At 42.8% G+C, this 13920-nt stretch overlaps 1 protein-coding gene across 1 annotated transcript; it reads right to left on the bottom strand.

Annotated features, from left to right (window-relative positions):
• Window positions 1-646: 646 nt before the first annotated feature.
• On the bottom strand, window positions 647-13096 carry trpc6b (transient receptor potential cation channel, subfamily C, member 6b). Its single transcript, XM_061073324.1, has 12 exons — window positions 12961-13096; window positions 8445-9213; window positions 7391-7576; window positions 7135-7299; window positions 6041-6257; window positions 5317-5544; window positions 4842-5106; window positions 4511-4706; window positions 3890-4096; window positions 3607-3663; window positions 2001-2076; window positions 647-1915 (listed from the first exon to the last, which is right to left on the bottom strand). Exons 2-12 carry the CDS (start codon window positions 9189-9191, stop codon window positions 1776-1778), a joined length of 2484 nt encoding a protein of 827 aa, XP_060929307.1. The 5' UTR covers window positions 9192-9213; window positions 12961-13096; the 3' UTR covers window positions 647-1775.
• Between the last annotated feature and the right edge of the window lie 824 nt (window positions 13097-13920).

The raw sequence follows: 13920 nt of genomic DNA, 5'->3' as shown, positions 1-13920 counted from the left end.
AGCCCCCCCCCCCCCCTGCTGCTCATGGATAAGGTGCAAGATAAATATTAGATACTAGAATAAAAGCAGACATATTATAATAATTGGCTAAACAAAGTAATTAACCACTTTAAATACGGATTCATCTTCAGCCCTGTTGAGTTTCATTAGAGATCCAAATCCATTATTATTTATCTAATTTGTGCTTTAACCTGTATTTATAACTGTTGAACATCCAATCTATGGCAGGTCTGCAATACAATCAAATAAATGGTTTATTTAAAATTTTACTGATTATTTTAGCAAACATTTTTTCAATAGATTTATTTTTTATAATTTTCCATCTTTGCACATTTGCATCTTTTTAAAACTGCTGAAAACTGAAGTTTAACATTTCAGGATTATATTTTTACTGTATATTTGTCATTTATGTTGGAAAGTACAAGACCAGACATACTATATGGACACACTATAGAATAAACAATAATAAAACTGAGGACAAAATCATGCATCCAATTTATGCTTAAACATGTATTTACAACTGTGAAACATCATCCAATCTCTGTAAGGTCTGTAGAAATACCAAAGCAAGTACAATTTTTTACTTTCTTTGTTTTCATTCAACATTTTATTTTCAATTATCTTCCATTTTTGTACATTTGCATCTGTTCAAAGCTTCATGTTTTACTGTATATTTGTGTAATGCACTTTCACAAAGTGAAGAACATCTTCTGTTACATTCTCTGTCATGTCGAGTCATAACTGGAGGGAATCTACTGGTTTACACTGTGTTATCCTGCTCAGATAACACAATGGGTCTGACAGTTGGAGTGTGGAAGTGTGATGCACACGCAGGCCTTGGCCCTATCTCCTGCGTCAACACCAGGACGGTATCACCGGGGATCCTCGTGTTTTGCGGCCGACATAATTCCTGGATTGCAGCTCCACACTCGTATCTAAATGATGTGTTCTTCACCATGCTGTAATGTGGCCCAGTTCTCAGCCTGTAATCTGTAAATGTGATGCTGGAGCCTCATGGTGACCACCGGCGGCTTTCAAATCATTGTGTAACACAATCCCTCTGGCTCCCTCTTTGTAAATCAGATGTCTGATATTGTCGACACACGGGAGGAAAGGCTGCTCGGGGACTCGGCTCGGTAGCTTTTAGTCTCCGAGTGGAACCACTCCACAGGTCAAGCTGCTCTCAGACGTTTGTCCGGCTTCACCGCGAGTGAGGGAGAACAACAATGTCTGATCTAATGATGTGAGGAAGCCATAAAACCCCTCTGTGCCCTGAGATGAAAGCAATCAGCATAGATTTTTTAATTATATTCAGTTGATGTTAGGGATCAACGCTTCAATAAAACACGACATTAGAAACAAGGAGAAACACAGGAATGTCCGAGGGGCCGCTATCACCAGCAATCGTTTCCTTTGTTTTTTATCCAGACTCATACGTCTGTTTTATCACAACTGATTTTACTATTACAACTCTCCCTCAAATCACACTATGCGAACATGATATGTGAGTAATCAGCAGTAGATATGAGGAAAACAGAGGTTGTGCAGCAAGAAAAACCGTGTTCCACCAGTGCCACCATGTTGTTTATCTGTACAGAGACGGGGAGGAGGAGAATGTGACGCTACACTAAGGGAAGGTTTCCATATTTAACATTCTGAATGTCCACGTCTGAGCATTAAGGCCTTTTGACCCTCGATTCCTCAATAATGAGACGAGTGCGGCGTGTCCGGATCTTGATATTGACATTACGTTTTGAAGAAGCCAGCTTGGGCCTCTACTCTTCTTCCTGCTGAACACGCATGACGTCTCCCAGTTTCCCGATGAGCTCAGTCAGCATCTCCGTGTCCTGGCTCTGCCTCTCCAGCAGCTCGTAGCGCAGACTGGAGATGTCTTGCTTTATGTCTTTCAGCTCACCTGTGGGCGGAGAAACAATAAAATATTTTATATTACATATATAAATATATATATTATAAAAAGCAGCGTATCCAGACAAACTCACCTTCTTTTACTTCGTCGTTGTCTTTATCCGTTTGTGCTTTCACGATGTATCTCTTGACGAGGCGGTTCATTATCTGCTGTGGTAACGAATAGAAGATTTGAGTTAGAGAAGAAGAAAAGCTACGTTTGATTATGTAGATTATTATTTGACAGACTCAAGATGTTGGCACATGTTCATAAAGTATATTCACCTTTCATTTCCTTTGCAGCCTTTTACTACATTTTCAAACTTAATTTTCCCTCTTATCAGTCTAAACTCAAAATGGAAGAGCAAGAAAAAGAATTTCACCTCCTTTTTTGGCCAATTTCTCAAAAAACAGAATAACAGATGATTCAAATAATATCACATGTATTAAGACGTATAACTGTCGACATGATTACAGGGTTTTTTATTCCTATTTTCCATAAACAACACAACGACGAAAAAGAGTTGTGTCACTGTCCTGTTGGTAGTTTCAACCTTTGGCCCAGTCTGAGGTCCTGATCTCTCTGGATAAACCTTTCATTTGGTTAATGCCACCTCATGCTTCACAGGCAGGTGATGAGCAGTGTCGGGTTTTTAATCGGACATGATGCTCAGAATTGAGGCTAAATAAGGAAATCATCAGATGAGAGAATCTTGTTTCTCACAGTCTGAAAGTCCTTCAGGTCTAAGGTCGCATGTTCATGTGTTTTTCACATCTGGCCACTCCGTCATGAAGTCCAGACTGTCCTTATCGGATTTATCTCCAGGATCTGCGTGACCATCAGGCTCCAGCCAAGGCCGCTCTCCCCCTGATTGCTTAGTCCAGCCGCGCCATAAGCTCTTGGTTGTTCCAGACTTCTTCATTTTTAAGAATTATGGAGGTCACTGTGGCTCCTGGAAAAACCTTCAATGCCACAGAGTTTAATTTTGTGGCATCCCCCGGATCTGTCCTGCCTGAGAGCTCTGCAGGAAGCTGCTTCCACCGCCTGGTTTGGTCTTTTCTCTGATGTGGATTGAGAGCTGTGAGACTTAATAGACAGATAAGTGCCTTGCCCAAATCATAATCTATCAATTATATTTACTTACTGAGTGGACTCATTGAAGATGTAGATAATTCTCAATGGAAATTCACCTCTTGTAGCTTTTCCATTTCTGTCTTTTATATTATAAATGTTATTATGATTATGATATACTTATGTATTTTTCTTTATATCACAGTTACCTCAGGTACCATATTTATTATATCAGACTCAAGAAGACCATGACTAAAATTATATATTTTTTTTTTACAATGCGTAAAGGTTCTATTATTTTTGTATTAATTCACATTATTAATGTTGAATAGAGATTTATTTTAAAAGAGAAGAGGAGTCACTGCAAAGCCTGATAATTGCAAACTCAGTTTGTCCTTTTTAATAAATTAATAAATTCTACTTTTGTTTTCTCATCAGCTGTCGTTGAGTTTAGATTTCTGTGGGGAAGTCTGAACTATTTCTTAAATGCAGTGTGTATACAGTAATTATCTGATTAGGTTTTTTTAATTTCTCCTCTTGAGTTACTTTACTTTGTAGTATTGCATTTTGTCTTTTTTCTCATGTGTGTTATGAGATGACTCAGCGTTAGGAAACAGAAACGTCTTTACCTGGTGGTGAGTCGGACAAATAGACGCTGCCACGCTCAGATCCTCCTGTTGCCTCAACTGAGATCAGAAAAAAAACACAAAAGAGAAGAAGCACAGTTCATATTTACTTGGAAACTTAAACTGCAGCTTGTAAATGTGACACAAGGGGGCCCTGTAGATCCCTTTTTTAAAGAATATACTGCACCGGGTGAATTCCTGTCTTAACCCATTACTTCACAGTCAACAACACGATTTTGGTTGTTTCCGTGCTTTGAGGTTTTGCTGTCGGCAGCTGACGCCTCACCTTGTTGAGCTCCGTCTCATCGTTTGAACTCTCTTTGTTTTTGCCCTGAGGTGCAGGACGGAGGAATCCTCTGATCCCCAGCAGGAGGGAGATGACAGACTTGGGGCTGGGAACCAGGTTGAAGGGCACGGGCAGCGTGACGCCGTGCTCAAAGTACGAGAACCACAGTTTGGCTCGAGCAAACTTCCACTCGACATCAGCGTCGCTCTGCAGCAACAGAGAAGAGAGAGAATAAGAGGTTTTTCTATTCTATTCTGTTCTATAGTCAGTTTGCCTTTCTGATGTGCAACTTGTCTACATTTCTCTTTCCAATGCTACCTATCATATTAATTGTGATTATTTTTATTTGATTGTTGTGTTGCACATTATTTAATCTGTCATAGGAGACATTTACACAAAATCTGTACTTTTGCATTCATGTACATATTATTATGTCTGTAGCCAAGTCTCACACCTGCCATTTTAAATTAATGTGACAGCTTTTACACAAATCAGCAATAAATCAAAACATCTACGAGTATCTCCAATATAAATATGTTCAAACAACAAAATGGCCCCTTATTGCCTTGGATAACGGATAAGACACAAAAATACATTAGCATTGGATAGTTAAGACTTTACCTGTATTTCCTGGAAGGAGCTGTTGAACATGGCGATGAGCATATTGAGCAGCACAATCACCATGATGATGTTGTACACCCCGAACAGAACGTAGCCGGTGTTCTCGATGAACTTGTGGTCGATATTCAGGACCACGGACTTCACTTCAGACAATCCGAAGATGGCCCAGAATAACGTTTTGAAGCTCTCCTCGAGCCTGGAGGAATGAGGACATGACAATTAAATTAATGTTGTTCAACAAATGTGTTTCTCTCCTCTCGTATTGATTCAACACAGAGTGAATCCAGAGGCACAATTCTCTTTCTTTCCCTTTTTTCAGGTAAAAACTCACGTTGTGAACGCATCGTTGTGCTTGGCTCCGAGGTAGTACGAGTACAGGTTGAACATTCCCACCATGAAAGCCACAAACACTGTGATGAAGACCACCATGAACTTAAAGATGTCTTTCACTGTGCGTCCCAGAGAGATCTGCAGCGGCCCGAAGCTCTCGTTGGCCGGCAGGATGTAGGCGATGCGAGAGAAGCTCAGCACCACTGCGATGGCGTAGAGGCCTTCGGAGATGAGCTGCGGGTCCGAGGGCATCCAGTTGATCCGAGCTGAGAATGAAACAAATGGTTTATGAGAGCAAACGGACTCAGGTGAAAACGTAACGTCTTTGGTGGGAGATATAAGCCACTATATCCACGAAAGTTAAAAAAAGTTCAAAATTCTGTAACCTCCTTTGCAGAGTAAACTACACTCAAAAACAAAACTCACTATTGAATCTTTGCTTTCCACTTCTGGAATTCCCTGATCCCCTGACTCACCCAGCTGGAAGTATTGTATGTCGGAGGGCAGGCTCATGTTGGACAGGTCGGTGAAGTGCTCGTCAACGTAACACTGAGCAGAATACGCGTGCCAGAACGCCATCAACCGGGCGATGAAAGACGTCATGAATATGGCCAAAATGCTGAAGTCCAGAAGGTTCCAGGGTTCGGAGATGTACTCCCGGATATCCTGCGACCAAATGTCTTTACATTCCTCCCAGATCTTCCCTGAACGGAAGAGAAAAATCACAAATATGATCAATTTAATTGATAGTCAAATCACACAAGATATGCTGATGCTGTTTGCTGGCAAAGTGTGTGTGTGTGGGTGTGTGTGTTTGTGTGATGCTGCTCCAGAGTCTCCCCTGTGGCGTGAGAGAGTCACCTTTGCCTTTTTCATCTTTGCAAAGTCACTGCAACTCTGATTTATTATGGTGCACGTGGGAAGAATACATAATTATCTACGTGGGCCATTTCATGGAAGAAAGATGTTTGGGATTTATGACTCGTAATATCCCTGAGCCTGCATGCAGAGCAAAGGGAAGCAACTGTGTCGCAGCCGGACTTAAATCACGAGAGATAGAGAAGAGCTGGCGTCAGAAATATTATCACATTGACATAATCTTGAAAAAATATTCCAATCTACCAGGAAATTATCTGAGCTATAGCGGGGGTTGTATATATAAGAATGGGAGAAGGGCTGGATGAGAGGGAAAGTTTTCACCTATGACCCAGGATATGATGAGGATCTCCATCCAGGTGAAGGGGGTGGTCTTCATACGGAACAGCTGGGCCGGGTGGTCGTGGACGGTCATGTTGGGCAGCAGCGACGTTCCCCCGAAGCGGTCGGCGGCGTTCAGGACCAGCAGGCAGAGGAATATCATGAAGGAAGCAGCGTGGGCCACGAACTTCAGGAAGGGTCCACGCATGAGTTTCCCCAACTGAGAGAAGTCGGGACACACAGAGGTAAAAATCATCTTAAACTGCTCTTTTCATGGTGAGAAATTAATAAACACATAAGAACCAAATCAGTAAACTCTGCTCTGAGAGGGTTTCTGACAATAATGCTTTAAACTTCTATGACCATGAGAACAGAGGAACTTTAGAAAAAGGTTTGTTGATTGTCCACGGAATTACATAAAAGCTACAGGACGGATTTCCACAAAAGGACCAAGAAAGAATCCATTAAGTTTTGGTGCAAATCTGAAAACTTCCTCTCACTATTTCAAACATTGTGACACAGGGAGTTTTTGATGGTTTGTTTGTTTGTTTGTTTTATCCTTGTCACCAATTTTCAAGTGAACAATTCATGGATCTTGATGAAAAAGATCTGACATATTCAGGGAGCCATGTGTGTGGAATTTGGTTTGGATCCAAACAGAAATCCAGTTCTAGCAAGTTTAAACGCGGATTCTATCTGGCCAAATTAGCAAATCCTTTCAGCTGCTGTACGATAACTGTAACTTTGTGTAGCTGAGATAAAGTGGCTTCAGTAGACAATCCACTGTTTATTTGTATCTTCAGTAGTTTTAGAACGACGTCCAAATGACTGTTGGGCCTTGGCGGAGGGACACGCTCTGCTGAATGCTCTTCTAGTTGCCTTCTAAAAATGTTGTGGCAAACATGTTGGCAGCATCGGTTTGTTTCAACTTTCAACAAACAGGGAGAAAGATTGGAAACACGTCAACTGCAAATCAGATGCTCATTTCCCTTTTTTTTTGCTGTGATAGAGTGCAGCTTGAAACGATTTGCAAAAAAGAAAAAGTCAAGACAACAAAAAAGTAGAATCTTGCAGAGTATGGCGGTGCAGGAACTGACCTTACTGGAAGGTGCGATCCAGTACATGAAGGCCAGGATTGGCAGCCCGACTGCTACACCCAGGACGAGCAGGACCTTCACCGCTGTGTTCTGCTGACGGAGTCCGGAGAAGTTCTCGTACCAGATGTAGAGGAGCTGCTGCTGGCAGTTTGGATGAGCTACAAACTGACCCAGGGACAGAGGAAAGCTCCGGTGTGAATTCAAGAACACGTGACGTCTGAAACTAAAACATAAAGTGCGTTTCTCCCATGCTCACCTTTTTAACTTCATACTTCAGCGCGAGTTTCAGCCTGATGTGGCTTTGTTTGCCGAAGGTCTCGTGGCTTTGACACGAGTCGCGGTCCCCGTTTAAGATGGCCTCCACTTCCTCGGTGCTCCGACACAAATCCAGGAGTCCGACCACAAAGTCTTTGCACTGCATGGACAGTTTGTTATAATCGTTCTGCAACAGAGAAAGACAAGAACTGTAGCACCATATAATCTCATCATAGCCTGCAATGGGTTTAATCAATGACCTTAAAGGGTTGCAAAGGGGCGGAAAGTTTCCATGGGAAGTTAAGCTCGGGAATTTTGGGAATTTTGAAAAAAAAAACAACTACGCAAATTAAACGCTGAGCAATAAAAACATCATACAAAACTCTATTTTAAAGATGTATGGAATGCAGCACACGCTGAACGTTGCATTTCAACCCTCCACTGTGCATTCTTCCATCACATGCACAGATAATTCCCAGCATCCTTCACTCTACAGCAGCGCTACTGAGGCCTGCTGTAGTGTGCAGGACTAGTCAGGTAAGTTTCAATGATATTACTGGATAAAATATATTAGCATGCTGATTGAGGATTGTTCATCTGTTCATCTAGCCTATTTCCATTCATTCATCCATCAATTGTAAAATATGTTTACAGACGATTCCAATTGTTTGGCTAACTATTTATATCTCCGGCATTGCATTAGTGTTTTTTTACAAACTTTTTTCTCATCTTATTCTAAAGAACAATGCCACGTGCACTATCTCATGTGTGGAGACACTTCACCCCATCCAATGTAGAAGGAAAGGCTGTGTACATTTGCAAATACTGTGCAAAGACCTATGTTAAGAATGACACAACGATGCAGAAGCATATAGTCAAGTGCCCAAAGTTTCCTCAGGGCTCAAATCAGCCTATGAAAAAAACAAATGTTTATATTTATGTCTGTATATGACAAGGTACATAACCCACAACATTTCCAGTTTATTCCCGTTAATTCCCATGGAAAGTTTCCAACTTTGAATATTCCCGGAATTTTGCAACCCTAATGACCGTACCTTGAACTCCTTCTCAATGTTTGCCAGGACAGCGAGCTCGTTGCTCAGCTCCAGCGCTGCCATCACCGGGTCCTCGTTAGAGAGAGACAGATACGCCGGACTGGCCAGACCTTTGTACGCATTGATCCTGGACAGTGAATGGCTGAAGGCGTCGTATCTCTGCTGCTCGCTGCAGGCTCTGCACTGACAGAAGTAGTCATGAGGCCGCTCTATGCGGGCGCCCTTCGTCAGGAGGATGTGCACGATCTCATACTCGTTGCTCTGCGACGCCAGGATGATGGGAGTGATGTCGTGAGAGAAACGTGTGCCGTCCTCGTCGTAGGCAAAGAAGTCGTCGTGTGACTCCGCCCGGCCCGGGCTGTCGGTGAGTCTCTCACTGTCGGCGAAGGCCTGGTGACCCAGGATGGCCTCCACTATGCGGATGTAGCCTTTGCTGATGGCCAACAGCAAAGCATCGCCTACTCTAGCGAGGTCCTTCTTCCTCAGCAGGAGCTTGGTCACCTCTAGATGCTCGTTGGCCACTGCCAGCTGCAATGCACTCTGGCCCATGTAGTTCACGCAGTTGACGTTGAGGTGTGGAAGCTCCTCCAGCATCCGCCTCACTTCAGGGACGTTTCCGTATTCTGCGGCATCCAAGAAAAGTTCCTCTGTCATGGAGAGGAAGGAGGATGACTGGGCATGGAGGAGGTAACCGGCTCCTCGTACAGCGGGTCTTCGGGGTCTGGACACGGCCGGACGCAGCATCATGGCTTCCCCTTCACTGCTCCATCTGGCAAAAGTATATTAGATGATATAATACTGTTGTTATAAGATAAGATACATTTTTATTTATCCCACACACCTGCACAAACATGCACAGACACACTCATGCAATTGAGGGAAATTTGTCCTCTGCTTTTATCCCATCTGGTGCAGGACACACAGAGCAGTGGGCAGCCATGTACGGCGCCGGGGGGGAAGAGGTTGGGGGAGTAAGGTGCCTTGCTCAGGGGCACTAGACAGGGTAGGGAGAATAGTCTTTTGATTTTTTGGGACAGATCCAGGTTCGTCTTTTTGTTGTTATTCCATCCAGGTAAGTTTTTGTTGAAACTCCGTGGAGTCGAACCGTGGAGTCGAACCAGCATCGAACCAGAGACCTTTTTCTGCCAGTAGTCCAAGTTTCTGCCACTAGTACACGTTATATGACTGCAAGTACAAATAATGTTTCTGTAAAAGTCTAAATACAACCTCAATTTCCACTCACAGCAGCTTCAGGATGAGTATTAATTTCTCCCTAAGCAGACACATGACATTAATTAGTCTACCGGTTTAGATGCATGAGGATCGGCTCCATCTGCATTTCCCCAAAAAAAAGGCCCCGGCATCATAAAGCAGTGAGTGGACAACAATGTGCGATGGACAGCTGGTCTCAGCAGATTCATAACTCTCACAACATGTGCGACGCCACCCACAGACTCATCATCTGCTCGCCTTCATTTCTTGTCCTGGCACCGTTCATCCACTCTGCCTCTGCCTGCTCGCCGGCCAAACACGGAACATTACCCAACGATGCCATCCAGTGTTTAATCCTGGTAAATTTGAATTCACTGTAAAGATGATGGTTACTCACTTCATTAGACGGTGGTGATGATGCTGCCGCGTGACTGTGACTGTTTGGATGCGAGTTTGTGTCGTTGTCAAGACAAGTAAATCCCCTTTCTGTTGTGTGTTATAGCATCTTGAATAATGTGGTTATCTCCGGAGCTAATTGCTTCAGCAATGACGGACGACAATGTTCCTTCATTCAATCATAATTAGAGTTAACAGGATTTTCAATAATTGACCGGTGAGCACAGTATATACACAAATACAGACATGGCATGTTTGGCATCTACGTCAACTGAGATAAGATTAAAAAAAGTATATTTATAGTGAGGAAATTCTGAGTAAAATTGAATTGCATGATCAGCAAATGAAAATAGAAACATTTTTGCATTTGAAATGACAATTTAGCCGTGTAATGAATTTCTGCAAATGTCTTGTTTTAGTTTTTCTGATATTCTTGGGACAGACAAAATTGGATGTGATGAATAAAGGTAGATTAATGACATCACCCCTTTAAAGACGCAGTGTATGATTGATCAGATTGTTCTGCAATCAGTTCATCTTTGTGATATTAATACACATGTAAACAATATATTCCACGTCCTCACTATGTGGATAAGAATAACTCAGTGTTTAAAACAGGAGATCCGGAAACATGTGAAGCTGCAGGATCAGCCTCCTCTCACAGGCTGCTCCTGCTTTTCATGGGCCTCAAACTTTCCCTTCAAAAGCCACAAAATAACCACCAACATTTCTCAAATGACCTCTGCAAGTAATTTCATCATGTTCACTGTGCATCACCAGATATTTCACGTCAATATGAGCAAATCCCAACAAGATACCATCCACTCACCTCAGAGAAAACTGCTCCACTTCATTTCATGAAGCCATTAGAACCCAAAAATATAAAATATATCCACAAGCGATCAGCTGCAGCTCGTGTCCACCAGCCTCTCGCCGACCCGCTCTCCCACCGGTCACACTGACTCTCGCCCTGAGACCTGATTCACAGAGCCGCCTCCACACGCCCACTGGGTGGTTGAGCAGCTTTAAAGGTGCGTATGTAACATGGAATATTAGCATTTGTTGGGTACATTTGGTTCTTCTTTTAGAAAGATCGTATATCTCAGTTTACTAGATTTTCTATAATTGTGCCCGGTGAGCCAAAAAAGGCCAAGATATTAAAACACTATGTCAAACTAATGGAGGATTTAAGCGCTGACCCAACTCACGGTGACATAAATTCAAGCAGACGGATTATTTTCATGTGAACTCTGGTGACGGTCAGTGGTGCACAGGCTCCATGCGGCGACACTAATACTCCATATGGTTGTTTAGGATTTATATGATTATTTAATGCAGTGGGCTTTTGTCAATGCTGCATAAACAATCTGGAAAAAAGCAGATTTCCCTTAATCCTCTTACCTCACCGTGCCCCCAGATGTAGCAGGTAATAATAACCCATGTGTTTGATAAGAGGCAGAGCAGAGCAGGTATAAGCTCGGCAAAACTAATACATCACGAGTATTCAATCAGTGTGAAACGGAGATATAAGATATAAATATTCACCTTATGGTAGTTTCCTCAATATGATGGGGATTTAAAATATATATATCATTATTGTTATTAGTTTAAGTCATGGGTGAAATAAGTTTAAGTGGTAATTCTTCCAAATATCTTCTAGCCTATGATTAAGGTGTTTTTATATATTAGACCACATCCTATTATTCTGGCTGTTGTAGAATTACATGCAGCAATAATAATACTACTACTCATACTATTAATAATACATATCATTGTTGTTGTTGTGTTGTTATATAGCTAAAAGTCACAAAACGTGCAAATACAGATACGGTTGATTTCATTCTCTGTAATTAATTAATTAAAATTAGCGTGTCATTCCAACACCTCTAATCCATCAATTCATTGACCTTCAGTTATCCTTCAAAATATTTACCCTCATCAATGTTGCTAAAACCTTTATCTTGATGATGATGAGAGGCGGTGGACTAGTGGCAGAAACTTGGACTATGGCAGTAAAGGTCTCTGGTTCATCTCTGCTTCGACTCCACGGAGAAACAACAAAAAGACGAACCTGGATTGATCTGTCGAAAATCCAAGAGGATTCTCCCTACCCTGTCTAGTGCCCCTGAGCAAGGCACCTTACTCCCCCAACATCTGCTCACCGGGCACCGTACATGGCTGCCCACTGCTCTGTGTGCCCTGCACCAGATGGGTTAAAAGCAGTGTGCTTGTGCATGTCTGTGCATGTGTTTGGGACAAATAAATGTATCTTAATAAATAAAATGTATCTTAATCTTAATCTACACTTGACATCTATTGCACTTGTATCTGTCCTAGGAGACGGATCCTCACGTGTCTCTCTGAGGTTTCTATGTATTTTTTTATATACAGTCTATGATTTTTACCCTGTTAAAAGGGTTTTTAGTAGTTTTTCCTGACTCTTGTTGAGGGTTAAGGACAGAGGATGTCACACCATGTTAAAGCCCTATGAGACAAATTGTGATTTGTGAATATGGGCCATACTAATAAAATGTAATTGATTGATGATTGATTGATTGGTTGATAATATAAACATGGGCGTCTCCTGGCTTGTAGCCCCTGGTACGTTACAGGCTGCGTTACAGTCGAGTGTGGGACAAGGGACTATTTATTAATTTCGGTCCCCATGTTCTCAGATGAGAGGGGACACACTAGCTGCGTCCCTGCCTCGTCCACCCGGAGAATCTCTTGTTGTTTTAAAACGTGGGAAAACACACAAACTCTGCAGAAAAGTCCGGGACACAAACGCGACAGAAACACACACACACTTCTTCTCTGCACTTTTCTCCATCTTTGTCCTGTTACCGAGCAACCGGCTGCAGAGGACACACACGTCCCACTTCCTGTTTACACCTGTCATGTGACTCACGTTTCCAAGGGCACATCTCCTCTCACGCTGGACGTCGTGTGGCAGCTACCCGGACACACACGAAGAAGAGGAAGAGGAAGAGGAGGAAGAAGAGGAGGAAGAAGGAGGTGAGCTTCCCGTCGGACGGTCACTTCCTCCAGGTTGTTGTCCCGGACACGGACACTTTGAAAAGGACCCGTCTGCGGAGGGACATCCAGCTTCGCATCGTGGCAGCGGCAGCTCGCAGAGGCACTTCCGGTGGTGCACAGAAGCTGCCACTGCTGCCTCCTCCCTGCCTCAGAGCCACTTCCGGTGGTTCACAGTAGCTGCCACTGCTGCCGCCTCCCTGCCTCAGAGCCACTTCCGGTGGTTGTCCCTTATTCCCTGAGAGTTTATGAATGTTTATCAGCGTGTTGAGCGCCAAGAATAATTAATCTGTATTCCCCCACTTCTAATGTGAAATATGTTCGTTTACATATCTGATTTATTTGTTATATTTGTACCTGAATCTACCTAAATGCTGTTAATGCCTTTCCTGTGTTTTGTGTCATTGAACTGAAGCTTGAAATCGTGGCAGCTCCCTCCTCTGTTTGGAGGCAGCTGCCTTTGCTGCCACACTGTCTGAGAGTGGGTTTCTGTTTGTGACTTACTCAGGGAGATTTGGTCCAGTTTGTGAATATGCACTTACTTGTTATTGCTCCAGGGCCATGGAGGGCTGAGACGCTGCCGTACAGTTATGGTTTCATCATAACACCATAAGTAAAACAATAAGTAAACACATATAGTGGTTTATATAACAAATACCGAGTCAGTTGTACTTTCCGAATCATGTGAAAACTGCCAAGGTGATGTAACCAGTTCCTGATGTTTCTTTATGTCTTTCTGTGTAATGACCTTTGTCCAGGCATCATTTCCAGATGTTGATAGAGAGTTGAGCTGTTGTTAAAACGATGAGCAACAATCTGTAGGACACACGGATGT

Source organism: Limanda limanda, chromosome 6 (assembly GCF_963576545.1).
Source record: "Limanda limanda chromosome 6, fLimLim1.1, whole genome shotgun sequence".
Lineage (NCBI taxonomy): Eukaryota > Metazoa > Chordata > Actinopteri > Pleuronectiformes > Pleuronectidae > Limanda > Limanda limanda.
This window is presented reverse-complemented; position numbering and strand designations above follow the sequence as displayed.

Coding starts and splice junctions, on each gene's coding strand:
- trpc6b (XM_061073324.1), bottom strand. CDS start 9,191: ATGATGCTGCGTCCGGCCGTGTCCAGACCCCGAAGACCCGCTGTACGA. Junction 5,107..5,316: donor CATACAATACTTCCAGCTGG/GTGAGTCAGGGG, acceptor TTTCATTCTCAG/CTCGGATCAACTGGATGCCC. Junction 4,097..4,510: donor GCTCCTTCCAGGAAATACAG/GTAAAGTCTTAA, acceptor CTGTTGCTGCAG/AGCGACGCTGATGTCGAGTG.